The sequence below is a fragment of the Pangasianodon hypophthalmus genome, chromosome 16 (assembly GCF_027358585.1).
Source record: "Pangasianodon hypophthalmus isolate fPanHyp1 chromosome 16, fPanHyp1.pri, whole genome shotgun sequence".
Taxonomy (NCBI): domain Eukaryota; kingdom Metazoa; phylum Chordata; class Actinopteri; order Siluriformes; family Pangasiidae; genus Pangasianodon; species Pangasianodon hypophthalmus.
Window position 1 is genome coordinate 8572947 of NC_069725.1, and position 25435 is coordinate 8598381.

General features: G+C 37.3%; 2 protein-coding genes across 4 annotated transcripts in view; both read left to right on the forward strand.

Moving 5' to 3' along the window:
- plekhm2 (pleckstrin homology domain containing, family M (with RUN domain) member 2) overlaps positions 1–2341 on the forward strand; it is a 15519-nt gene extending 13178 nt beyond the window's left edge. For all 3 annotated transcript variants that reach the window (XM_026920813.3, XM_053240589.1, XM_053240590.1), the window contains one exon: positions 310–2341. In XM_026920813.3, the coding sequence (XP_026776614.3) occupies positions 310–447 (138 nt within the window). In that variant the 3' untranslated portion in view covers positions 448–2341. The remainder of the gene's footprint in view (positions 1–309) is intronic.
- A 3840-nt stretch (positions 2342–6181) lies between these two features.
- Positions 6182–24909, forward strand: ano11 (anoctamin 11). Its single transcript, XM_026920299.3, has 23 exons — positions 6182–6648; positions 7062–7176; positions 8705–8898; positions 9003–9110; positions 9265–9401; positions 9505–9562; positions 10930–11040; positions 11860–12025; positions 12133–12223; positions 14330–14426; positions 14527–14670; positions 14758–14895; positions 14998–15096; positions 15216–15318; positions 15599–15710; positions 17685–17739; positions 17895–17992; positions 19373–19509; positions 19693–19898; positions 20003–20145; positions 21129–21219; positions 21440–21571; positions 24345–24909. The coding sequence occupies exons 1-23, from the start codon at positions 6517–6519 to the stop codon at positions 24366–24368; spliced, it is 2691 nt and encodes an 896-aa protein (XP_026776100.3). The 5' UTR covers positions 6182–6516; the 3' UTR covers positions 24369–24909.
- The last annotated feature ends 526 nt before the right edge of the window (positions 24910–25435 follow it).

Sequence of the window (25435 nt, forward strand, 5' to 3'; positions counted from 1 at the left end):
TTGTTGTAGATTTGAAACTTACCTGTTTGAGCAGGTAGTTGAATGGAATTCTGGGTAATGTACGAAACCATTACCAAATGTGAAAATAGATGAAAGAAGTTCAACTCGGAATTTCGTTCCAACAATAAATCTTGAAGATTGCAGTACAGATTAATATGCAAGCCATTTAGGTTGAATTTTCCTTGAGGTCAAAATAATGACATAACTCTTGATTTTCAAGGTATTAAGTCAAAATAATATTTGCACAAGTTCTTTTCTCGGATCTAATAACGTTTTTCAAATCGTCATCTCCTTGTCTCTGTTGCTCAGGTCTCTCTGGCTCGTAAGGGTGTATCAGACGAGCTGGTGCAGAAGAGGTGCAGGGAGGCGCTGGAGCTGATGAGGAGCGCCTGGCAGAGGAGTGACAGTCTACACAGAGGGAGGTGCCATAGAGAGCCATGGTGCTGAGAGCCTGTCAGTTGGGCCAGGATAGTTTGGGGGCAAGCACTTGACTCATCTTCCTGCTATTAATGTAGGTATGAACAGCAGGCTGTGTGAGGACATAAACACATATCAGCAAATTGCACAAATAATTGCATTATAGTGTACTAAGCCTTTTAACCTAGACAAATGGGCAGAAAACCCCAGAATGAGCTGTAAACACTGTGCATGATGTGATACAAATGAAAGTCATTAATGAAAGTCCAGAGGCTTCATCACAATGTACAATTTGTGTAAATTGTAAATACAAAATGCTTAGTTAATGTTACTTTACTCCCTGTAAAGCTCTTTTTTATTAAATACCTCACTAAAACCTATATTATGTATGCAACGGTACTTGTTGATGGACTTCAGTCAATGGTTTACTGTCTTTGACTGTTACTGAAACGTAACATGGTTATTTTCTGGCTGCTAAAGGGAGATTACTGTTGATGCTGAATATATTGTCAAACCCACCTGCACATTCAGCATTGCACAAAGAGAACAAGAATGAAACAAGGGAGCAGGTTATGAATGAAAGAGAATGCTTGCTTGAACCAGAATTGCACATAATAGCTTTTTTAACTGTTATTCTGCATTGCTTTTACTAACTTTATCTATATTGATTTTATTAATGGGATGAATGTAATTGCTGATAATCCATCAGCCTAGATGAAGCTTTTTGCTTATGTTTGTCTGGATTTCTGATGTGCTGATTTTTCCCCCCTGTGTGTTTCCTGTAAAGCCATTATTTGTTTTCCAAGACACATTCTGAAGAAAGAAAGAAAAAAAGCTGTATGTACAAGTCTTTGTCCCATTTCGCATGGTTTGACATCCTGATATCCCTGAAGACATGCAGTGGTACTTCATAATGTGCTTATTTGCAGTGTAATGCTGTAGGCAGAGAAACTGTAATGTGAAAATTTCTACGCACAGTATTGCATTCATTTCCATTTCTTCCTTTTAGCTTTGTTTTTAGCCATACATTTAAAGACTCTTTTTCTTCATTATTATTGCAAGTGCATCAACCCATTTCTGGGCCTAACTATTCTTTGGAAACTGTTGCCATGTAATCCTTATATTTTTATTTGCAAATTTATTTTGTTTGTATTTATGTTGCCATAGCCAGCCAGTGTTTAAGGATCGGTCTGTGAAACTGCTTTTATGTCTGGCAGATCCCATCACTTAGATGAGTTCGTTTGACTTTTACGCGACCACTTTGTTGAGACCCACATGTGCTCCATCCATGTAAAACAAATGGCCTGATTGGTCATATTATACATTTTACACGCAAGTCTGCATTTATGCTTGAGAACATTTTCCGTTTCAGATTATTAATGCTTTCCCAACATTATTTAATTTTTAAAAAGGTTTTAAACATTTCCTTTCTAAATTGAACAGCCATTCCATGATTCTACCATACTGTTATGAGGTACACTCTGGTAATACATCTGGTGTGAGGTTTTTAAAATTTAGGTTTGTGTGTGTACTTTTGATGATGTTTCGCAGGCTGTTATGACTTGATGTGATGAAGTAAGGTATAGAACCTCAGGTTTCATGGAGTTTGTCTGAATTAAATGTAACCTGTATATTCGGACATTGCAGGGCAATGGTGGATTAGAGTTGGAATGTTGAAATTGTATAAAAGCTCTTTATTTTTAATGTGTTTGTAATGTATATGTACATATTCTGTTTGTATTTAGTTGCTTGTTTTATTTGTATGCTTTGGCATTGTTAATAAGGTAACCAAGTCTGTCCCACTACTTGATTTTAAATACACTAAATGTTGCATGTTATTTTGTTTTGTTTGGATTTTTTAAAAATATTGGTCTCTCAATAACATATTTTTTTTGTAAACGGGAAATAAACAAATAAAAATGTATCTTCAGAGTCATTAATGAAAACCAGAAGTGCTTAGTTCAGTTATATGTCGAATAATTGACACACACACACACACACACACACACACGTTAAGCCTACTGCAGATCTAGATTTTTTTTCCCCCCCAAAATCATTTAACATATCTACACTATGTGGCTAAAAGTACGTGGACACCTGACCATTGCACCCATATGTGGTTCTTCCCCAAACTGTTGTGACAAAGTTGGAAGCACACAGTTATATAGGATATATTTGACAATTTCGCTTCACTGGAACTAAGCGGTTGAGCCCAAACATTCCAGCATTACAATGCCTCTGTGCACAAAGCGAGCTCTGTGAAGACATGATGTGGCCGAGGCTGATGTGGAAGAAGTTAAGTGGCCTGCACAGAGCCCTGACCTCAACCCCACTGAACACCTTTAGGATGCACTAGAATGCTGACTGCGCCCCAAGCCTCCTTGTCTGACGTCAGTGCCTAATCTCACTAATGCTCTTGTGGCTGAATGAGTAGAAATCCCCACAGCCACGCTCCAAAATCTAGTGGAAAGTCTTCCCAGAGGAGTGGAGGTTATTATAACAGCAAAGGGGGACTAAATCCGGAATGGGATTTTCAAAAAGCACATATGGGTGTGGTGGTCAGACAAACTGTTGGCCATATGGTATACATTTTTAGTGCAGCAAGCAGCAGAATGAAATAAATTTTTTAAATTAATGTCAGCTCTTTAATATCTGAATATTTAAAATCTCAGTTGTCAGTTTGAGATACTTCTGTTCCAATGCATCAAAAATATGATATGCAGCATTGATATGTGCTGTTATGCTTTACAGTGTATTGCAACATTGTTATTGTTGACAAAATACTGTCACTGCCTCTGGGCTTAAATTTCATGGCTACTGGGGAGTCACTGTTGAGCACTTGAGCAAGGTGGACAAAACTAATTAAACTGCCACTAAATAAACATAAGCCATCTGTTCTATCTTTATTTCATTCTTGCCCTTCTGCTCTAAAGACACCAACACAGAGCTGTGGCACTAATGAGCAATATTTAAAAAATTGTAAACCATGAGAAGCCATCACAATTTAGAAAGTTCTCCCATAATGTCTGGTTATGTAAATGTTTTCTGTATGATTACATAATTATGCACAACCAGTAAAGTCAGTAAGAATGGTTTGGTCTAAACCTTTAATAAAAGATGATACTGTTTGGTCATTATAGTTTCCAGAGCAGGACAGTATTCTACACAAAATACAGTAAACTTTAAACGCAAGTTAGTCGCTGTTGAACAGAAACAATATTTTAAACTGGTTCATTTATCTGCCTAAGCCTTCAGTCCATGGCATTGTACTGCTTTCAGATTTTATACCCTTTTTAATTCTTGTAATTAGGTGCTATTTTTGTAACATGTACTTTATATTGTATTGTTCCTTTTGTGGAGGTTGCAGAAGTTTACAGACGACAGCAGGCCAACACTGAAACCAAAACCAAAATCATGATATAAAGACCCAGGGAGGTCTTCTCAGAGGGGAAAAAAAGAAGGAGAGAATTTTTTTGGTCATTTTTGAGCCACCATAGGACACTTATCAGGATCCAGATGTGCACAACTGGTAAAGAGGCATCCCAGAAGACCTGCATTTGCAATTGCAGCTAAAGATGGTTCTACCAAGTATTACTCAGGAGTGCATTTTTGTTTAATTAATCTTTGTGTCACAAAAAAATGCACCGTCATATGTTAGACATATTAAATCAAGTGGTTAAATCATTTTCAGTTCCAGGGTTGTAACACTACAAAATGTGGAAAACATCAAGGGGGAATACTTATGCAAGGCGTTAGAACAGTGCAAACAGTAGGAGTTGGTATTTTGTTCTTGACTAGTAATGCCATTCTGTGCTTTGATATTGAAGAAGATTTACACAGTGCATTCATCATACACTTTAATATCTGAGGTCACTGTGACTGTAACTGAGTTGAGTGTCATTCAGTCAGGGAAAGCTTACTACCCTCCTGTACACATCAACCCTGACAGTTAATAGGAGAGCAAGTCATGTATAAGTGATGTTTAGACAGTTCATATCACTTCACTGGTGGCAAGTAGGCACTTTTTTATGCTTTGCCACTAGGTGGTGGAGTCATTATGTTTTTGCATTGTCCATGTACCCTCCTGAGATTCTCATGATATCTCAAGAACAAGTGATTGAATGTTTGTAGGATTTATATGGAATTATCACTGTAACCAGCAGATGAACTAGATTAGATTTTGGAATCGATCCAAACAGGATCACGGTGACAGCAAGGTCAAATGTCTGAAATAGTTTCTCTTTTATAGCTTCCTTCCTTTTTGAAGTATATTTTAAGGGTATTTCAGGCATAGAAATGAATAAGAAGAAGGACTAGACTGGTTGGCAGCAAATATCTATAATTGCAATAAGTAGAAAAAGTTCTACTTGTTTCCCGTTAATCAGTAAATATAGTTAAAGCTCATCATCTTAGAGCAGACATATTCAAACTCTTTCACTGTGAGGCTCACTTTCTATTTTGTTTTTGAAATTTTGAAATTACTTCCCCCGACAAAAATACATTATCGATTACCTCAAACTACTACAGAGTATATATATATATATATATATATATATATATATATGTATAAATATAAAAATATATATATATATATATATATATATAAAAAAATCAGCCCAAGTAACCCCATGTGCCCAGGGTCTATTATGCCTATAATTGCCTATTATGAACTGACAAAAAAAAAAAGGCAAAAGACAGTAAAGCAAAGCAAAACAAATAACAAAACAGATAATATTAAAAAAATTGTTTGTATAAAAATAATTATAAATTCTGGATCATATATTATTTTTTTCTAAATAAAAAAATTACAAAAAAAACCAAAAACAAATCAGCACTCAAACTATTGTAGAGTAAAAAAAAAAAAGGCCAAGTTAACCCATTAGCTCAGGTTTTATTTTATAGCTCAGGTTTTATTTTATAGCTTTTATTGCCTATTATTAACTGTAAAATAAAAAAAGAATTATAATAGAATAAAATAAATTAGTAAAAAAAAAGTCTTATAGCCATTTAGTCCTATTAGAGTCTTATAGACACTTCTTCTTCTTTTTTTTTTTTTTGGTAATTTCCATCTCACCCAGTTCCTTCATAACCCTGACCTAGAGTGATAAATATGCTAAAACCAGTTATTCATTGTTTCTAGTTCCAGTGCTGTCTGTTGGCCAGAAGAGCTTATTTGTCTTCACCCTATTACCACCCAGCATTGAAGACACCTCCCACTACTCTGCATCACTGCAGTAACCTCACTGGCAAGTGTGAGATATTAATACAGGGTGAGAGCAAGTGTGTGTGGCGCATGGGATTAAATGCAAGACATAGAAACATATGGATCCCAGTAAAATGGCAGGATGTGTGGAATCAGATGCTTGTGGGGATGTAAAATGAACAGTCTGAGGTGCAGATAGATAATGGCACAGATAGAAATAAAACTGGATTGTGCGGCATTACAAACTGAAACTGCATTTCAATTTCTTCATATTTTTCAAAAAACAAATTTGCATTTTTAATACGGTATATACTGCAATATATAATATATACAGCGCAGTAATAATATAAAATATTTAATATTTGGTTTGCACAGATATTTTCCCCTTTAATAATGTGCATATCATGTCAGTAACATGCTCTGCAGTAGGGTATTGGTGTAGCATTTTGCAGGTTTTGACATTTTATACTCCCTGTTAATAAGAAGACATGCTGCTCGGATTCTAGAAGAGTTACGGTAGTTCATTGCTTTTGTCTCTCTCTCTCTCTCTCTCTGGAGTGCTACAGAGACAGAGGGATGCAGTGAATGGGAGAGCCTGCTGCAGACTCTCTCTCTCCTCCTCCTCTTCTCCTTCTTCTTACCTCTTTCACTGAACGCACTTAGTGTGCTTTCTCCTCTGCAGTCTGCTTATCTCTTCCCGTAAAGGAATGCATCAATAATTTGATTTCCAACATAATTCAGTGAACTGATTTATGTAGAAGTGCCTACTCTGGAATATGTGAGTGGCACCATAAACTACTATAGTTGGTGTGTATGTGCGTTTGTAGTGTTTGGTGCCCACTGAGCTTCAGAGTTCCTGCATCTCTGGTACTGATCCACTGAGTTTGACGTACTTGATGCTCAGGAAGAAGGGCTCGGAGCTGTCCAAGGACCGCGAGGTTCTGCTGGATCTGGAACACACTGGAGAATCGTACGGCGCTGAGTGTTATGGAAGCTTGGAGAATGGAGGCTTCATTCCTCCTCGATATGTAAGTGTCTTTTATTAATCATTTTTACATTGTTTAAAGTTCTTAATCTATGGACTGCATTAAAACAATGAGTGTGATCAATGTGGAGTAATTCAGTCTTCTTGCTAAAGGCTCTGTCTAATTACTACAGCCAGTACAGGTTATTAGAATCTCTTGAAGTAGATATTCTTCAACACTTATCCTCCCATCTCCTGCCACTGATGTTTGTCACGTGGTTTGCTTAATTATCTCCTGTGTTCTCAAAACTCACGCTTGAATGAGTCGCTCAGGAGGTTTTGCGAGACAGAAGCTTTATATTAACATCTTTCTAGCACCTTAGTCCCTTCAGGATCATTAATGAGAAATGTATTCTGATTACACAACCATGTTATCATCGAGCTCATTCATCATCTCTGCCTGTTACATGAAACCAGCTGAATGCTGCTGTGGATGACAAAGATGATCCTATCTATGTTCAGTGTGAGAAGACAGCCACTCCACCAGCTCGGCCTCCGGGCAACTACTTCAGAGATGGCCGAACTAAAATAGGTAAACGTGATACTGCAGTCATGTGTTTATTTATTTGCAGTAATCCAATAGATACGAATGTCATCAACCTTAACGATACATTATGTAATGTTCAATGTTCAGCCAGTTCTTTTTTTTTTTTTGGTATACACAGAAGACATTTGGGTTTGAAATCAAAAGATGATTGTGAGACAACAGATCAGTATTTCAGCTTTTATTTCCTGATAATTACATCTAACTGTGTTAAACTTAGAACATGGCACTTTTTGTTTGATCCCACGCATTTTTCAAGTGATCAAAAATATTGGAACATGTGACTGACAGGTCTTTCTTGTTGCCCAGGTGTGCCCTGTTTGATTGATTGTTTAAACAATTAATAGCTCTGAATGTCTACTCTTGGTTCGAGCCCTGGCTTTCACCTGTGAAGACTGCATTTGTTTTAAAAAGGATAAAACAACATGAAGACCAGAGAGCTGTCTATAGGAGAAGCCATTTTGAAGCTGAGAAAAGAGGGAAGATCAATCCCAGCCATTGCACAAGCATTGGGCATACCCAATACAAGAATCTGGAATGTCCTGAAAAAGAAAGAAACCACTAGTGTACTAAGAACCAGACATCAAACACACTGGCCAAGGAAAAAAAAACAACATTTGATGACAAAAACGTTATTAAGCGCTGTGAATAAAAATCCAGTGACATCACAGTTTGACATCACAGGTGAAGGTATCACACTGTAATCCCCCATTAGAAGTAAGAATTGGAAAGCCAGATTGGAATTCACAAAGAAATACAGAGATGAGCCACAAAAGATCTGGATCAAGATTAACCTCTACCAAAGTGATGGAAAGGTCAAAATATGGAGAAAGGAAGGATCTGCACATGATCCGAAACATACATGCTCATCGGTCAAGCACGGTGGAGGTAGTGTCTTGGCTTGGGCTTGCATGCCTGCTTCTGGAACAGGCTCACTAATCTTTATTGATGATAAAACTCATGATGGTAACAGCAGAATGAATTCAGAAGTCTACAGAAACATTAAATCTGCCAATTTACAGAGAAATGCATCCAATCTATGTGGGAGGAACTTCATCATGCTGCAAAACAATGCTCCAGGACACACTGCCAACACAACAAAGGGTAAAAAAGTGGAAGGTTTTAGACTGAACAAGTCAATCACCAGACCTTTATGCAATTAAGCATGCATTTCATTTCCTGAAGAGGAAACTGAAGAGAGAAACCCTCCAAAACAAAAAACACCTGAAAGAAGCTGCAGTACAAGCCTGGAAAAGCAAAAAGGAGAACAGCTTAGTGATGTCAGTGGGTCACTGGCTTGATGCAGTTATTGCATGCCAGGGATATGCAACCAAATATTCAGTGTTATTTACTTTAAGACTATCTGTTCCAATACTTTTGCTCACCGAAAAGTTGAGTGTTCTGACACTAAAGGTGACATGTTCTAAGTTAATTAACGAGTCTAGGTGTAAATAAAGGAAATGAAAGCTGAAAGCACTTTTTCCTTTTATGAACTCTTGCTGTGTGTATGTCTCAGATTTTGTGCTGGTGTGGGAAGTGAAGTCACGCAGGAAGCGGAGAGCTCAATGTGAAGGCCCAGGAGACCCCCAGGAGGATGAGGAGCAGGTGATCCAAGAGGAGAGCAGATCTGAGAAGAGGAAAGCACAGCTTGCCAGATTGAGGGACAAGTTCATTCAGAATCTACAGAGTGCTGGTCTTCTTTTAGAAAAGGTCCAACTTTTCATAATGTTTTCTTTTGAACCTGCATTACAGACCTACAGTAATATGATGGGACTTGATTGAATTATGTGTTTTGGTCCTGTTTCTATTACCAGGAGGAATCATCCAGTGTAAAAAAGACAGTACATTATTTGAAGCTCAGTGCTCCCTGGGAGGTGTTGGTGTACTATGCTGAAGAATTATGCCTTAGAGCACCGCTACAGGTCAGCTATTCCTGCTGCCTTTTCTAATTTATTCTCCCTTTTTCTATTACGAACCAGTTGTGCAGAATCTCTATAGCAGCCTGAAGGTCACAGATATAAATGTCATTGGAAACAGTTATGAAGCATGGATTCGACATCATTTTTTCCCCTACAGGCACAGCCGCATCCAGATTTTAACACCTCAGCCCGGGTTCTCCAAAAACTCTGGGTGCCAAACATCATGGCAGACTCCGTGCCTAACAGGCCAGTGGACTACTACACATGTGCCTTCCGCAGGTCCAAGATGGAAAAGTGAGGACTTGCTGGTTGAGCCATTTTTGTTCGTGTGTGTATCTGTTTTTTTTTTTTTTTTTTAAATTTGTAGCTGTGGCTGATGTTATTTCTTATTTTCAAGGTTTCTGGGCTGTGAGGATCATGAGAATTATTTCACCAACACACAGAGACATCGTATCGTGAGTGCACATTCTAAATGTTTTTTGATCATTGGCTAGATTAAAAATGTGTGCTGATATTAAATGTTTGTCTTTTATTTTGGCTCTTGATATGATTTTATTGTGCTTATAATCTTATAATTATTTTATTATGTACTAAATAATGAGTGTGCTGTCATAGGAAAATAATCCAAGACAGGGTGATCGAAGTGGAGGACCATTACCAACACAAAGTTGATTGTTTTCCAATAATAGTACATCCCAAAGTGTATTATTCCTCTTACACCACAGCAATTTGCTTTATTTATTAAAGAATTACATCATACTTTTTTATCCTTTTTTATGCTTTTTATATTTCTAGTTACATATAACATTTTGTCTATTTATAGATGCATTTAATAAGACAAAAAAAAAGAAGCAGACTTCTTGTTACAGAGAAACCGCAAAGCCCTCCATTTTAAGTCTTCCTGTGTTGGAAAACATAAAAGAACATATTTACCTCTAACTGTTACCAAACAATGACACTGGAGCCCATAACATTCAACAATTACACACATTGTAATCAGTTCATGTTGAGTGTCTACCACATAAGTCCCCGTGTAATTTGTTACTATAGAAATGATAATGTATTTCACGAGTGCATTAATATAAACCTGTGGTTTGCCTTGCAGCCAAAACTACTGTCTGAGCTGCTGTTATAGAGAATTACTAAACACCATCTGACCAATCAGAATCGAGAATTTAACAGTGCTGCGCTATAACCTATTATATACTAGGGGTGTAATGATCAGGTGTTTTGGATTGATACTTTGATTTAAAAGGCAACAATAGAAATTAAGGCAACTATCTTAAATCTAATATTATTGATTATAATTGAATATAAATTGATTATTATTGAAAAAGGACAGACAACTGGTATGCAAAAAGTAATTCCTATATTTAAACTGATGTGTAAATAATTGAATAGGCTAGGAAGGTGATTTGCCCATAACTCTGATATTTAAAATAGTCCTTCTGTACATCATCATGCATGTTTTAATGGCAGGCCTACCACAGATTCTGAACAAAGTTGGTAACATATTGATCGGAGGCTAATAAATCATATCGTATCGTACCAGATTCAGTGGTATCGCCAAATATTGAATCATATCGTATTGTATCATGTGTAAGCCTGAGGTTTACACCCCCATTACATACTGGTACTTACTTACTAGTGTCTCAGTATGGCCTTTTATATAGGGTTAAAGAGCTCTTCTATTCCAGAACAAACTCACTAAAACAGAGTTCAGGCCTATTAGTTGTACCCATCCATGAAAATAATATTGTTGAATCTTGTGGTATAACTCATTTTCAGCATAACATGTATTAGGATGTAATGACCTGTGCAGGTGTATGAGATCTTAGCAAGGACAGTATATGGCAAAAGGAAGCGAGCTGAGGTTGGAGTGGCTCGACTGTTAAATGAAGGTGCCTTCAAAGCAGCATTCCCGCTACATGACGTAAGAGATCAGCATGTCACATGATCTGCCATAGTGATGTATTTTATCTACTGTACATGTAATGTTCTTGTTCACTTTATTTTAAATTACAGTGAGTGCTTATTAATGAATAGTTACATACACAGTAATTACACCTAATGGGAAAAAATACCAGGCATAAGGTAGTGATGCTAAGAGCCATATTTGGACAACTGTATGAGCTGTAGCTATGTACCTTATTTATGGTCTCTTTTGTAATCATGCTGTTCGTCTGGAAAGGTTTTCTTGGTAGCACTTTTTTTCAATACATTAAATTCTTAGTAATTAATAGGTAAATTATACAATTACAATTAATGTGAATATATACCAGGGGTAAGGCAGAACCTGAAGGTATTTGGACAACTATTTACTTTCAAGTTGTTGCTTGATTTATGTTGAATAATTACATAATTATTACATATTACATAATATCACAGGCATTACTGCACATTTGTTGGCTGTGCAAACCTACAGTTTACAGTGAGATCTTTACTGAGGTTTGGTAGTATGTAACACTGTTATGAAAAAAGAGAAAGATTGTTACTAAAAATAAAAATAAACACCAAAAATTCAATCACTCAGTGATGAAAGGGGTTGGAGCCTCTCTCATACATACTAACATTATTATGTTATCTTAGCATCAATACTGCCATATACCTAAGTTTTTTTCCCCACATAAGTTATTTCATACATTTTTAAGGAATGTCCTAGAAATTACTTGTAATCATCACTTCCTAACTACAAAATACAAATAACATTCTGTACTAAAAAAAAATAAAGTGCTTCCTTTTCTATTCTCAGGGTCCCTTTGAGCTACCAGGATATGAGATCTCTCCTGATCAGTTAAACAGGAGGCAGGTCCTATATCACTACTGGGCTCGCTGGTCCAAATGGTACAAGTACCAGCCATTGGATCATATACGAGAATACTTCGGGGAAAAAATAGCCCTTTATTTTGCATGGCTTGGTGAGCAGACACTTCTCATTTGGTGTATGAGATTATGATGGTAATATTTATAGCAAACAAATAATTCTTCAATTACATCATACAAATGTTCTGTTTGGTCTATACAGGCTTTTACACAGTGTGGCTCCTTCCTGCAGCTATAGTCGGGACCCTTGTTTTTGTCTCAGGCATCATGACTATGGGATCCAACACCCCAGCGTCAGTATCTTACACAAATGCAATGCTCCTGCAAAACTTTTCTGAAACTCGATCAAACTGTTTCCTTCTGTTCCGCAGGCTACTGCAGCAAACATTGTACTGTCAGCGTATGTCTTTTTTGCCTTTAATCTGTTTCCATGGAAACCGTTGACCAAAGGTGCTTTAAAAGCGGCTGCTGGGATGGGGGTGTTTGCAGCAAAAGCACTAAACTGCAAAGACAGGAAGCAATGCACTTCTGCGTAGTCACTGATGCAGTATGTCATATGTTCACCGTATAAGTGCTATTGATCCACAGATAAAACTAATGTACTCTATCAAGCGATAAGACACTTATGTCATTTTCAGAACAGCTCATATACTGCCTTATTAGCTCTTAATATCTCAAGTCATTGTCAGATTGTGTGAAAGCAGCTTAGGCAATCGCTGTGACACTGCACCCTCATCCAAATTATTTTGGCTGCAGAATTTTATTACTTTTATTGCTTCCTTTTCTCATGTCCTCTTACAGACTTATTCTGTTCGGTAACAATTTACATAAGGAGGGAGGGAGGTAGTTCATAGGGCTTTATTACACCTATATAAGCCCTTATGACAACAGGTATAAACATAAATAAACCTTTACATTCATTCCCATGTATTCATTCCTATTTTGTTGTCAATTTATATTTTGTTTTTTATTTGTTGATGGGCACGTGTACATATGCATGATATTTTTATTTCTATTTCCTCTCCTTTTTTAGTTTTTTATTTATAATTGTATTCTGCTTTTTTCTTTCTTTTGCTTTTCTTTCCATCTTTTTTCTCTCTTCCTCTCATAAGAGGGGTTTTAACAGTCCAAAATATAAATTTATATATTGCTAGCAAAGTCTTTATTGTCATCTAAAGCGAGGTAGCAGTGGAGAGTTTAGGTAATTCATTCATTCATTCATTCATTCATTAATTCATTCATCCATTCATTCAGTGCCTATCCTGTGAACACTGGCAGGATTACAACCTGAAAGGAACCCCATTCAGGAGAAATTTAGCAAAGCCAATTCACATGCTGGGATGTTTTTTGGAGATGGGGGAAATGAAGAACCCATTGGATGCCTGTACAGACATGAGGAGAACATGTGAAAGTCCATACAGACAGTAACCCAAGCTCAGGATCAAATCAGGGACCCGGGAACTGTGAGGCAGCAACAAACAAACAAACAAAAATGCTTATTTCAATAGACATCAGCTGTCAAGACGGAAAGACTAGTTTTGCATGTGATGTCAAGGTCACATTACACCTGAGTAGTCAAGTGACAATCATCCAACAAATTTATGTAGCTTTGTGAGTAGTGCTGTATCTCAGTTTACTTTTTGTATGTCAGAATCACATAACAATAAAATAACGTGGCTTGCCAAGTGAGGTTACTATCTATAACATTTTTACTATTTATCACAGCCTATGAGCATGTCTTAAAACTGTAATAACAGAGTTATGGCCATTATGTGACTCCGACATAGCTACAAAGAACCTCAAATTGAGTTGTCATCACTGGACTTAGTCAACATTAATATTAACAACTGTTAATACATTAATATCTTTGGTAAGACAGCTGAGGCCTGTTGGAATAAGCCTTTATGTTTACGTATGTTTCTGTGTGTTGCCAAGAGCAGTCCATGGTGTCATGTACCCTTATGAACCTTGTTTGTCATGAAGTTTGAGTGTAATATATCGTTACGACCATTTACAGCATTTACAGATACATTTACAGCATTTGGCAGACGATCTTATCCAGATAGACTTACAGAAGTGCTTTGAAATCTCTATAAAAAAATATGTCCTGATACTGGTTCACTAGATCACAGACAAAGAACACCATCAGTCTAAAAACTCCTTTGGGGAAGGAATATAGTAAGAAAAGCACACAGAAAACACAATTTTTTTAAATTAAAGTGCTAATTTTAAGTACTTCAGGAAGAGGTAGGTCTTTAGATGTCTTTTGAAGACAGTGACTCAGCTGTTCAGACATCTAGAGGAAGTTCATTCCACCACCTAGGTGTCAGAACAGAGAAGAGTCTTGATGCACTGCTTTTAAGTAAAGTATTTCTTTGTATTCTTTATGTTATGCATAGGAAAGAAATCTGTGAAAGTGGTGGCCGCTACCTTATGTGCCCTCTCTGTGAAACCTGCAAACCCTGGAATATGTCTGACATTTGCCCCATGGCTAAGGTGCACAGCCTAAAGCTTTCTGTAAACCACTGTAGTTTACTCTAAAGTTTTTCATGGTGTGTCAGTGATGCGTATTATAATTGTAATTTCCCATTTTTAGGTGGGTTATCTGTTTGACCATCCTGGCACGGTGTTCTTTAGCGTGTTCATGTCCTTCTGGGCCATCACTTTCCTGGAGTACTGGAAACGCAAGAACGCTACTCTGGCTCATCACTGGGACTGCATGGACTTTCATGAAGAGGAGGTGCAGCATAGAATCCTGCATAGAGTGATTAGAGCACTGTAGCAGATTATTATTACTATTATTTTATAAATATCTGGATTTTTTTAGGAGCCTCCACGGCCTGAGTTTGCCGCCACGGCCCCTGCAATGGAGGAGAACCCTGTGACTGGAGTGAAGGAGCCTTACTTCCCAGAAAAAGCCCGGCTCTCCCGTATGTTCACCGGATCAATGGTCATCATCATAATGGTGAGCCTGGGGCTTAAAGGGAAGCAATTTCCTCCCAGACTTGTTAAAGATTTGTCTGTATCTTTGGTTTTTTTTTTCATTATTGCCTCTTCTGTCCCTCAGCTGTGCGTGGTGATGATATTCCTAGTGACTGTCATCATCTACCGCAGTATAGTGAGTGTGATGATGTACGAGACAGGGAGTTCCATGCTGCGCACTCAGGCAAGCACTCAGCGAAATAGTTAATTACGATCCATCTCTCTGTATGGGTTATCGCTTCAATCAATACTGCCGCCTGCAACTTATCTTAAACGGTGTATCTGCTCTCTATTTCCCTCTAGGCTGGGAACATTGCCAACATCTCCAGCAGCATGGTGAACCTGGCTCTGATCTTGCTGATGGGGCAGGTGTATACAGCACTAGCAGAGCGACTCACAAAATGGGGTACGCATTCTGCTGCTGACTCTCGAGTCTGTAAACCAGCACAATATGCTTCATGCAGTTTGGATTAAGAATGGAAATCAATAAGCCATTAAGACTGAGTCTTCTTCACACTTTCAGCTTACATCTATGTCATAGCTTGCAGTTATGACAGCACTATATCAGATTGTTGTTATTACATTGACAATTATTTGTTATAGATATTCGTTGTACAGATGCTGTTTTACTGTCCAGTTTTATTAGATTATGTTCAACACTGAAGATCAGATTTTATTTTTTACAGAAATGCACAGGACACAGACACAGTATGAAGACGCATTTACGTTTAAGGTGTTCATCTTCCAGTTTGTCAACTTCTACTCCTCCCCTTTTTATGTGGCCTTCTTCAAAGGAAGGTATGATAATAACTTTTTTTTTGCTTTAAAGTAGCATATTTTTATTAGTGTTATTTTTATACAGTTGCATAACACTGGTCAAGTTCTTGCATCTGAAAAACCTGCTAATTTACATATAAGGCCAAAAGTTGCACTGTTTCATTGTTATTGAATGGGAGAAAAGGAAATGTACCTGTACCATTTACCCTTAATGTGCAGGAGGCAAGTGTGTATACTCAACGTGTTGTTTATAGTAATAGCACTCACGGTTCAATACCAGGATAAATGGAACATAGAAACTAGGAAAACAAGGTTGGGATTTAACGCCACGAATGTGTGGTACTACTTCACACTGAGGCAATGAAATGGAAGGGTATAAATAGGCAAACTACTTACAGGCTTAACACGAAACTTACGGACACAATCAGGTAACACACCAATGACAGGACAGAATAGAACAGAAAGCAAAACAAAGGCACATGGCCATAACATAAACAAAAGGGCATGACGGGATGTCAATACAAAACAAACAGGAGTAGTGCTCGTCACGCTGGGAATCACGCCACATGCTTGAGAGGAAGAATTCACAATCCACATTTATAATATATTTACAAAAAAATAGAATTCCACAATTTTACAATTGGGATGAATATTACAAGTGATTCAAATGCTGTTGAAATGATACAAAAGAGGTTGAAGGCAGTTATAAAGGCCAGTGCTGGGGCTACAAGTTATTAGGCTTATGGAACATTCAGATAGGATAACATTTAAACTAATGCAGTTTAGGTTTTTCACTTTTAATATCTTAAAACATGAGCGGTAGAAAGCGTACAATGCTCTGACGAGATAAAAGTGCTACTACTGTAGTAATAATTCACTTGAGTAAAAGTAGTGATCAAGGAAATCACACAAATAAGAGTAAATAAGACATCTGGTGGAAAACGTCTTGAGTAATTACTTTAAAAATTACATTTTTACATGTCTGTAATTTACACAACTAATCAGAAAATGTTCTATATCTGAATACGTTTTTGAAAAATTATGTTAAGTAACTAAAAGAACTTTGCTGAAATGAACACGATCTCCATTATCAACAGTATACAGTATAAACAAAGGTTATGTTAGCGGGCTAGCTCACTTAGCCAAATTCTGTTGGGGTTTCAGTAGCTTGGTAAGTTCATTAGCTAGCTAGCTCATGTTAATTCATCTAGCTAGCAAAGATACCCCTTACACATTATTCTGAGCGTTGCCTATAGGCTCTAGCAGCACTTACATATATTTAGATATATTTAACAAACAATCGCTATCAAACTTCGAAGTGAAATATTAAATTGAATACATAAATGTTTAATACAGAGCTTTCATACTGTAAAACATCAAAAGATCTGACTAGCTAGTTTCCATGGGTTTGAACTCACGATGAACACATAATTTCACTCTGTTTCCTTTGAAGCATTTAAATATGAAGATACCTGATCAGTTGGGCCGGGGATGCTCAGCTGTCTCCACTGTCTCCGGCATTGCTGCTGCTGAATAAGCATTTGGCATATGAAGTGATTTTCAGCAGGAAACTGCTTTAGTTTGATTGGGTCTTGATGTTTAATTATTTAAAATTTCCACATACTGTCTTCAAAGTGGCTTACACTCTTCAAGGGTTAAATGAATATTTCGTTCTGTAATGATTATAAATAAATTAACAAAGTTAAATATTTCATTTTTAAAAGCCTCATGTAAAATACTATGATTTAATTATACTCAATAAAAGTAACGTTACATGTAAACGGACATGTAGTTCATTACTTTCCACTCCAGCATATAACATGAGACATTTTTTGTTACTTGTCATAATGAAGGAACATCTGTGAAAGCTAACACATACCTAAGGACATACAAACTTTTGCACTCACTGTACTTCATCTGTCTCCATGAGTTCGCATTTAGCGTTTTTCTAAGTGGTCCTTTTTGTCTTTCCTATTGATTCTATTCTCCAAACAGATTCGTCGGTTACCCTGGTCACTATGGCACTTTATTTGGGATGAGGAACGAGGATGTGAGTTCTGTGCACTGATTTGAATCCTTGCAATTTCTCTCCCACACGTGTACATTAGTGCTAATAACATCTGCTTCAAAACTCATTTGCTCAGGGTATTTGTGAGCATTGTGGTTAAATGTGTGGTTTGTTGTTCTTGTGTGGGCGGGTTGCAGTGCGGTCCAGGGGGCTGCCTGATCGAGCTGGCTGAGCAGCTCTTCATCATCATGATGGGGAAACAGCTCATCAACAACATTCAAGAATTCGTCCTACCGTACGTTCCTTACAACTTGGTTCTATCTGATCTCTGTTCCCTTCGTAATGAATTTTTGTATCTTGTGCAATTTGCTTATCTGTTATATTTCATATCCACTGTTCTCCATCAGTGTTTCTAGTAATAATTATTACATAATAAGTAATATCTGAGTATCGAATTCACACCATGAATTGTGCTGATTTTTGAAGTCAGTGAGTCAGCAGTGTGAGGATGGAGCAGAGTGTTGCATTGTGGCTTTCTGCCAGCTGCAGTAACTTTACTGCTGCTGAGCTCGGCAATGTGACCTTTTCACATACTGTGAGTGTGTGTGCGCGTGTGTGTGTGAGAGAGAGAGAGAGCATCTGTGTTTTTTTTGAGAGAGAGAGAGAGAGATTGATTTTGATCTAAATTAGTGACCAAAACAGACTTTGTTATGAATAGGGCACAACATTTTTCCAATTTTCAAAAAGATAAGATTTAGAACAAAGTTAAAAGAATATCCTGTGCTAAGGCAGAGCTTTCAACTTTCTTTTTAATAATGCATCATGCATCTCCATGAATAGTTTCTATTTAAAGCTGCAGTCTGTAATATTTAAAAGTGTTTCTAGGCCTATAAAAATCAAATAATTTCAAATATCACTTTAATAGCACATTAATTACATACACAGAATTGCCAACGTATATGGTTTAGCCATAGCAGTTGAAATTTTTGGTACGTGAATGCAGTTTTTACTCTCCATCACCCATTGCTATGGAGATACACTACCCACCTGAAAACTACACTTTTCTGCTTTTTCAGATAAAGCAGTCAATCCAAATGCAGAAATGGCAATTCACTGAAGGGGAAAGGATGTATGACATGAGAAAGGAACATTTGTCTCTGCTAGCAGTTATTTTCACTTCATGATGTATTTATCATGGTGAACTTTGACATGCCTCTATCTTTTGAGCCAGTAGAAAGTCATTGGGCTGGACTGTGGTTAATTTTGGTTGGTAAATTAAATGGAAGAGCTGCTGAAGTAGCTGTCACACTGGAAATTTGTCTCTATTCTGCTTTATGCTTAGCTCACATCAGGGAAAAAAATTGCCATCTCATCCCCCGTGGTGAAATTCTGTTCTTTCTCTCTGCATGCTAAGACTCTCTTGTTAGCAGTGTTGGCACCTCTGTGTACATTTTGTATACATTTTTTTGTCATTGTGGAAATATTCGACACTTGCAATTCAGCTTCTCAGCTCTGCCCCATTTTTATAAAAAGCGACTGATGAGAAACAAGCAGTTTAACTGAGAGATAGGGTTGATTGAGAAGATGTCAGTGTTGTCTCACAGGAATCAGAAGGCTGTAAAAATTGCACTAATTGTACCTCTGTGTGTGTGTGTGTGTGTGTGTGTGTGTACAGTAAAGTAAAGGCGTGGAGACAGAAAAAGGCCCTGACATCAGTGAAGAAGGCTCAGAGTGGCCGGAAGGCACAGCGCTGGGAGGAGGACTACGAGCTGATAGAGTGTGAAGGCCTGTTTGATGAGTATCTTGAGATCGGTAAGACTCTAAGAGATTACTGATGCTTAGACACAGTACTGATTTTCGAATTATTTAGGACACACTGTGCATTCATTGCAATTTAAATTTTCAGGCTCTGTGCCTTGTGATGTGCGGTGCTAATTTGTTAAGGAGCTGATTGAGAGATTGTATTAGTTTTTATTTAGTAAATATTTTTCACAGTGCTGCAGTTTGGCTTTATCACCATCTTTGTGGCTGCGTTCCCGCTTGCTCCACTCTTTGCTCTGCTGAATAACTGGGCCGAAGTGAGACTGGATGCGCACAAGTTTGTGTGTGAATATCGGCGGCCCGTGGCTGAGAGAACGCAGAAAATCGGAGTGTGGTTCATCATTCTTGAGGCCCTTTCCCACCTTTCTGTCCTTGTGAATGTGAGTGTCAGTCTCTCACTGTGGCATGTTCTTATTGTCAGCTGGGTTACCTGTTTATTGCTTCTCGGTTGCCAGGTCATTAAAGATGACTCTTTGTCTCCTAGGCTTTCCTGATTGCATTCACATCTGATTTTCTGCCTCGGCTGCTGTACCAGTATAAGTTTGATAATGACTTAAATGGTTATGTGAACTTCACACTGGCGTACGCGCCACCCAGCTACAACTACTCTAGCCATGGCAAGTGCAGGTAAGTGCTATAATATAATAATAATAATAATAATAATAATAATAATAATAATAATGGCTGTATATATGAATGAGTGTGTGAATGTTTGTATGGTGCTGTGATGGATGAGTATCCCATCCAGGGATGGTTGGGAATGGGTGGTCAGATATGAAGCTTGCAGGGCAAAGAAAATACTCATTTAACTGGGTGCTCACCTTGTTCTCTGTAGTGCATTTAATGATTTTGTTTATTCATCTTTCATTCATTTGTATTCTGGTAAATTGAACCAACTATGTTCATCAGAAAATATCAGGGACGGGTGCAAGCAAAAACAGTAACTCATTTATATGTATTAGGAATTTTCTTGGTGTTTGGTCACAACACGATACATTCAACACACATATCACAGACAACACAGCACAATTACCATCCTTATATACAAATATTGCACCTAATATAGAAATATTACACCTTAAGTAGAAATGGTAGGCTCAGTTACATTTACAGTTACATTTACATTACAGTGGAGGTAGAAACAGCAGCTGGATGCAGTTCAGGTGTATTAAATTGAGTGGAACAATTGTGATATACTGTGTATAATAATTAATAGCAATGATGTATAGTAATGACAATATTAATAACTAATATATTTAACAAATAATACTATTTATTAATAATATTTAAAATAATAATAATATTTAAATGGTAAAATAATTGAAAAACTACTACTACTACTACTAATAATAATAATAACTGCCAGAGTGGGTGGGATTGTTCAGAATTCCTTCGGACACAGTTGAGAGTGAGATTAAAAAAAAAAAAAATCCTGCACACACCCCTACTTCCCATAAAATTAGACTCAATTTCATTTGGACCTTAAGGATGACAGTGATGACTGTACCTTTTCTGCCAGTAGAGGGAGTTATTGAGTTATTTCACCTGAAAATTAAGCTCTAGTGCTGATAATCTATAAGAGTTCGTACTGTGCTTGTGTGTTGACTCAGATACAAGGCTTTTCGAGATGAAAATGGGAAGTACACTCTAGTGTACTGGGAACTTCTCGCAGTCAGACTTGGCTTCATCATTGCATTTGAGGTGAGCACTGACTAATCCGCTCAAACTACAGTATACCCGTCAACAAATGTGGAAACAGGCCTCCCCTATATTTACATACATATATTTTAAATCTAATTTAGGACGTGTACTCCCCTGCTAATTCTGAATTCACTTTATTTGTTTATAGTAAAGAAATTCACTACAGACTACAGGTTTTGTATTGCTGTTCATGAATTAAAAATCTGATGCTCATGTTTAGCATGTGGTGTTCTTTGTGCTGCGCCTGATTGACTGGATGGTTCCGGATATACCGGAATCTCTGGAGCTTAAGGTAAAGCGGGAGCGCTACCTGGCCAAGCAGGCTTTAGCTGACAACCAGGAGGCGCTGTTGGTGAGTGACAGAAAGACACCTGGCTCAGGCCATACACATACACACCATCTGCACTGGTCTCAAAAGGAATACATGATCATAAGCTGTTTAGAGACACACTGTCTTCTGGCATCCTTTGGCCTGTCACTCATAGGGCTGAAAACATGCTTTGTGTTGTCATTACTGCAACAACATGGTAACTGTATTATGATCAGGGATGGGTAATGTATTTTGATACAAAATACCTTAGATGTAAATGTATTAGAAGAAACTGTAAAATGAAACACAACATCATGAAGCATTGAAAAAATAATATGGTCTTACTGTAACGGTACACTTCGCTTTTAATTTTTAACATTTACATTTAATATTGTGGAACATCCATGAAACAAGTTATTACCTGTTAGTTCCTTAGTATGTTATTGTCTGATGTGGGTGTGACGATTTGCAAGCAGACTTTCAGAGGACAAAACAAGAACCAGATATCAAAACCAGATATCAAAACCAGATACAAGACTAAGAGCTACTTGCATGTACAAAATACAAAGGCTTAACTCGGAGCGAGACTATGTCTGAATCTATATAGGTGTGTGTGACTGAGTCTAGGTATGTGTGATCAGTAAGCAGGTGACCTTAAACATGAAATTGACTTGGTGTGATGGGAAATGGAGTCCTGATCAGCCATGTCGTGATGCTGTGGTGAATTCTGGGAATTTGAGCCTAAGTCTGAATCCGGAGCTGACATAACAGTTACAGCAGCTTTAATCAGCCATTTCCCTCACCAGTCTCTCTTTTTTTCTCTCTTTTAAAGTTATTAAGACAAAAAAAAAAAAAACATAGCTTGTCATGTTACAGAGAAACTTGGAAGTACAAAGTCCTCTGTCTTGTAGACTTTCCAATGGTGGAAAACTTAAAGTTATAGCTTTACCGCTGTTACGAAGGACCAGCACTGGAGACTCCTTCCATAAATGTTAAATACACATCTCTTTACAGAAAACCTCACTGTATCAACGATTATACCATTTTCTTTGTTAAATAACAGCATGATTTTTTCTTATATTATGTGAAGCATCTACCAAGTTCCAGTGAATCAGCTCATATATAGAAACATAGATAATGTAAACAAACATAATGTAACATAAAACTGAACAGAAACATTTATGCTTAAGGTGAAATATTCCCCAAAATATACCTAAGTACAGTAACAATGTTTCTACTTCATTACAATAGACCACAAATTACGTAACAGTTACAGCAAAATACTGTATCTCTGAAAATGTTTATATTAGAGTTAGCCAATCAGAATGGCTAAGACTATAGAGGCAATAATAATAATATTGAGGACAAAGTTCACTTGTTATCTTTTGGACAGGACAGAAAGGTAATAAACACACAGTGTTTCCTTTTGGAAGGAGAGAAGGTTTCTTATCTGTTTTGGGACTTTTGCCACCTCTTTCAGACGGGAAAACTTAAGATGTCCTGAATGCACCTCTAGTTATCAAATTATATCCTGCTAATAAATTAAACTTACTGGCCAAGCTTCATTAACTTAAAGCAGTTAATTAATCCTATAGCTTAATAAATTCTTTGTAGAATATTCAACAATAGCCAGTAACAGTTTTCTAGATATTTTGTAGATTTTTTTCCACTCACACTGAGTCTGAAATGTAGTTAACCATGGAAATGGAAATGGAGCCATGCCTGTTTACTTATTAATCTGGACTGTTTAGTTTAAACCTGCGTTTAATCACATATACATACATTTAGACAGGCCTTCTGGGATAGACAGGAAGAAAATATACATAGTTAGCAGTTTATTTAGAGATTTAGAGAGGTCATTTCCTGTAACACTTTCACTGAATGAACTCAATTTCTCAGTCCCATATGTAAACTAGATTCTCCCAGAGTGTCACAGTGCATTTTTCCAAGATTTCGTGCCTATGGCAGAGCTATGTTCTGACCATACATTCACATGTTTCTTAAAGGAAAACTCCATCCTGAAACACATTAAATACGTTTTTATTGAAATATTTGTGATGTGTTTAACAGTTCTGTTTTTTTTTTAATTTCCAGTCAGAAGTCAGCACTTCACGTCACAGGTGGACATTGCTAGCACATTTACAATAGGAGAAAAATATAAATGATCTCAAACATAAGGGATAAGAGTCAGTTTTCAAGCACTTTTCTAAGTCACCATTTTCCAATGACATTCAGTGTCAGATTAATGAGAGATTCAGCTTGGCTAGTTAGCCGAGCATTATGAAGTTGATGGAGGGATTAACATTAAAATAGCATATAAATGCACTGCTGCATTGCTTTCTTTAGATATAGATGGATTCCCACTAGTCTCACGTTCAGCAGGCAATCAGACAGCATTGTGGGTAATGTTGGAAACCGTTAGACAAAATGAAAATAGACCTACTTGACAATGAATGAAGTTTAAACCAAAAAAGATTTTCATTGTAACATAAATATATTAATATGATAGCGGCTCTGGATGAATTTTTCCTTTAGCGTGCATTTCTTTTTTGTCAGTAGCCATTGCTGTTAAAGATGGATGGCACTTTTGTTCTAATGAAATGTTTTTCTGCAGAATTCTTCCTTCCTTATATATGTGCTCGTGTGCTCAGAACTACAGTGTCACACTTTGCAAATTGAAAAAAATGTCTGAAGAGCGGAGAAACATCTGATCGGTATTAACTTAGTTTCACCCTAACATGTTCCCACTCTTTTCCTGTTTTTCCTTTTTCTATCTCTTTTTCTGTCCATCCTCCATCTGTTCTGCTCCTTGAAGCAAGCGACACGCCTGGCAACTTGAGGCGAGTCTGCAGGGTCTGAGGGTCTCCAGGAGAGGGTGCACTTATAAAGCAAGGGCTGGACCCCATCAACAATCAGCACACAGTAACAGACTTCCAAAAAAAAAAAAAAAAGAAAAGATTTGCACAAGTTTTGGACTGTGTGATGTTTTGGTGAGTGCGTGTTTTCAGCTGTTTTCATTGGATGGTTGTGTATGTACACATTTCTGAGAGAGCATGCCTGTTTCATTCAGACGTTTCCATCTGGTGCACTTGTAATGCCAAAAAAAATAAAAAATTCAAAACTATTATGCCAAAACAAGGCTTGAGTAGAGACTTTCAACCAACTACATTCCATCCTACACTTCATCAAACTGTGATAAGATCCTGATATAAGAAAAGTGAGATGTTTTTTCTATGATATATATTTGTACCAAGGACAAAGTGTACCCAAAAGTGTGTAAAAATGGAGTTCAGCTGGAGTTCATCCTGTACTGGTGTATGGATTGCTTCTATGTAATAAAATTAACATTCATGTGCATCCACACGAGTTTTTTTCCCAAATAAATTATTGATGAATGTTAACTCTGTCTCAGTTCTTATGCTTGCACGTGACAGCTACGATTGGCAGATCTTTTTCAGCAGTGCTTAATTTACAGGAATGAGCAAGGGCCAATAGAGGTAAATATGTTCAAGCAAGTTTGGGAGCTGAATGAGATGAGTCTCACACTAAGTGTTTAAGCGCTGTATTTCAGAGCCGGGGATCAGATGCCAGTTGGCAGTAGCACTGGAACGTTAATCTCGTGTTAACACGTCCTTGAGAGACGCACACTGCTTTTGTTTCACTTTTTAGTCTTGTGCTCTCCCATGTGATCTCCTGCTCTCCTATTCCAGATCAATAAATCAAACAACAGCTCATCTTAGTTAGTCAAGCTGCGTGTCATCTGCCCTGGTGAATTCCTTTTACAGCCTTGACCTGAAGAAAGCACTAATACAGAATTAAGAAAATGAAGCGAAATGGAATAAAATTGATCCGATTTATTGGAAGTCAGCAGCAGACAGGTGGTCTGTTAATGATTTCTCAAACTCA

Coding starts and splice junctions, on each gene's coding strand:
- ano11 (XM_026920299.3), top strand. CDS start 6,517: ATGCTCAGGAAGAAGGGCTCGGAGCTGTCCAAGGACCGCGAGGTTCTG. Junction 14,427..14,526: donor ACATTTGCCCCATGGCTAAG/GTGCACAGCCTA, acceptor TCCCATTTTTAG/GTGGGTTATCTGTTTGACCA. Junction 15,711..17,684: donor GTGGCCTTCTTCAAAGGAAG/GTATGATAATAA, acceptor TTCTCCAAACAG/ATTCGTCGGTTACCCTGGTC.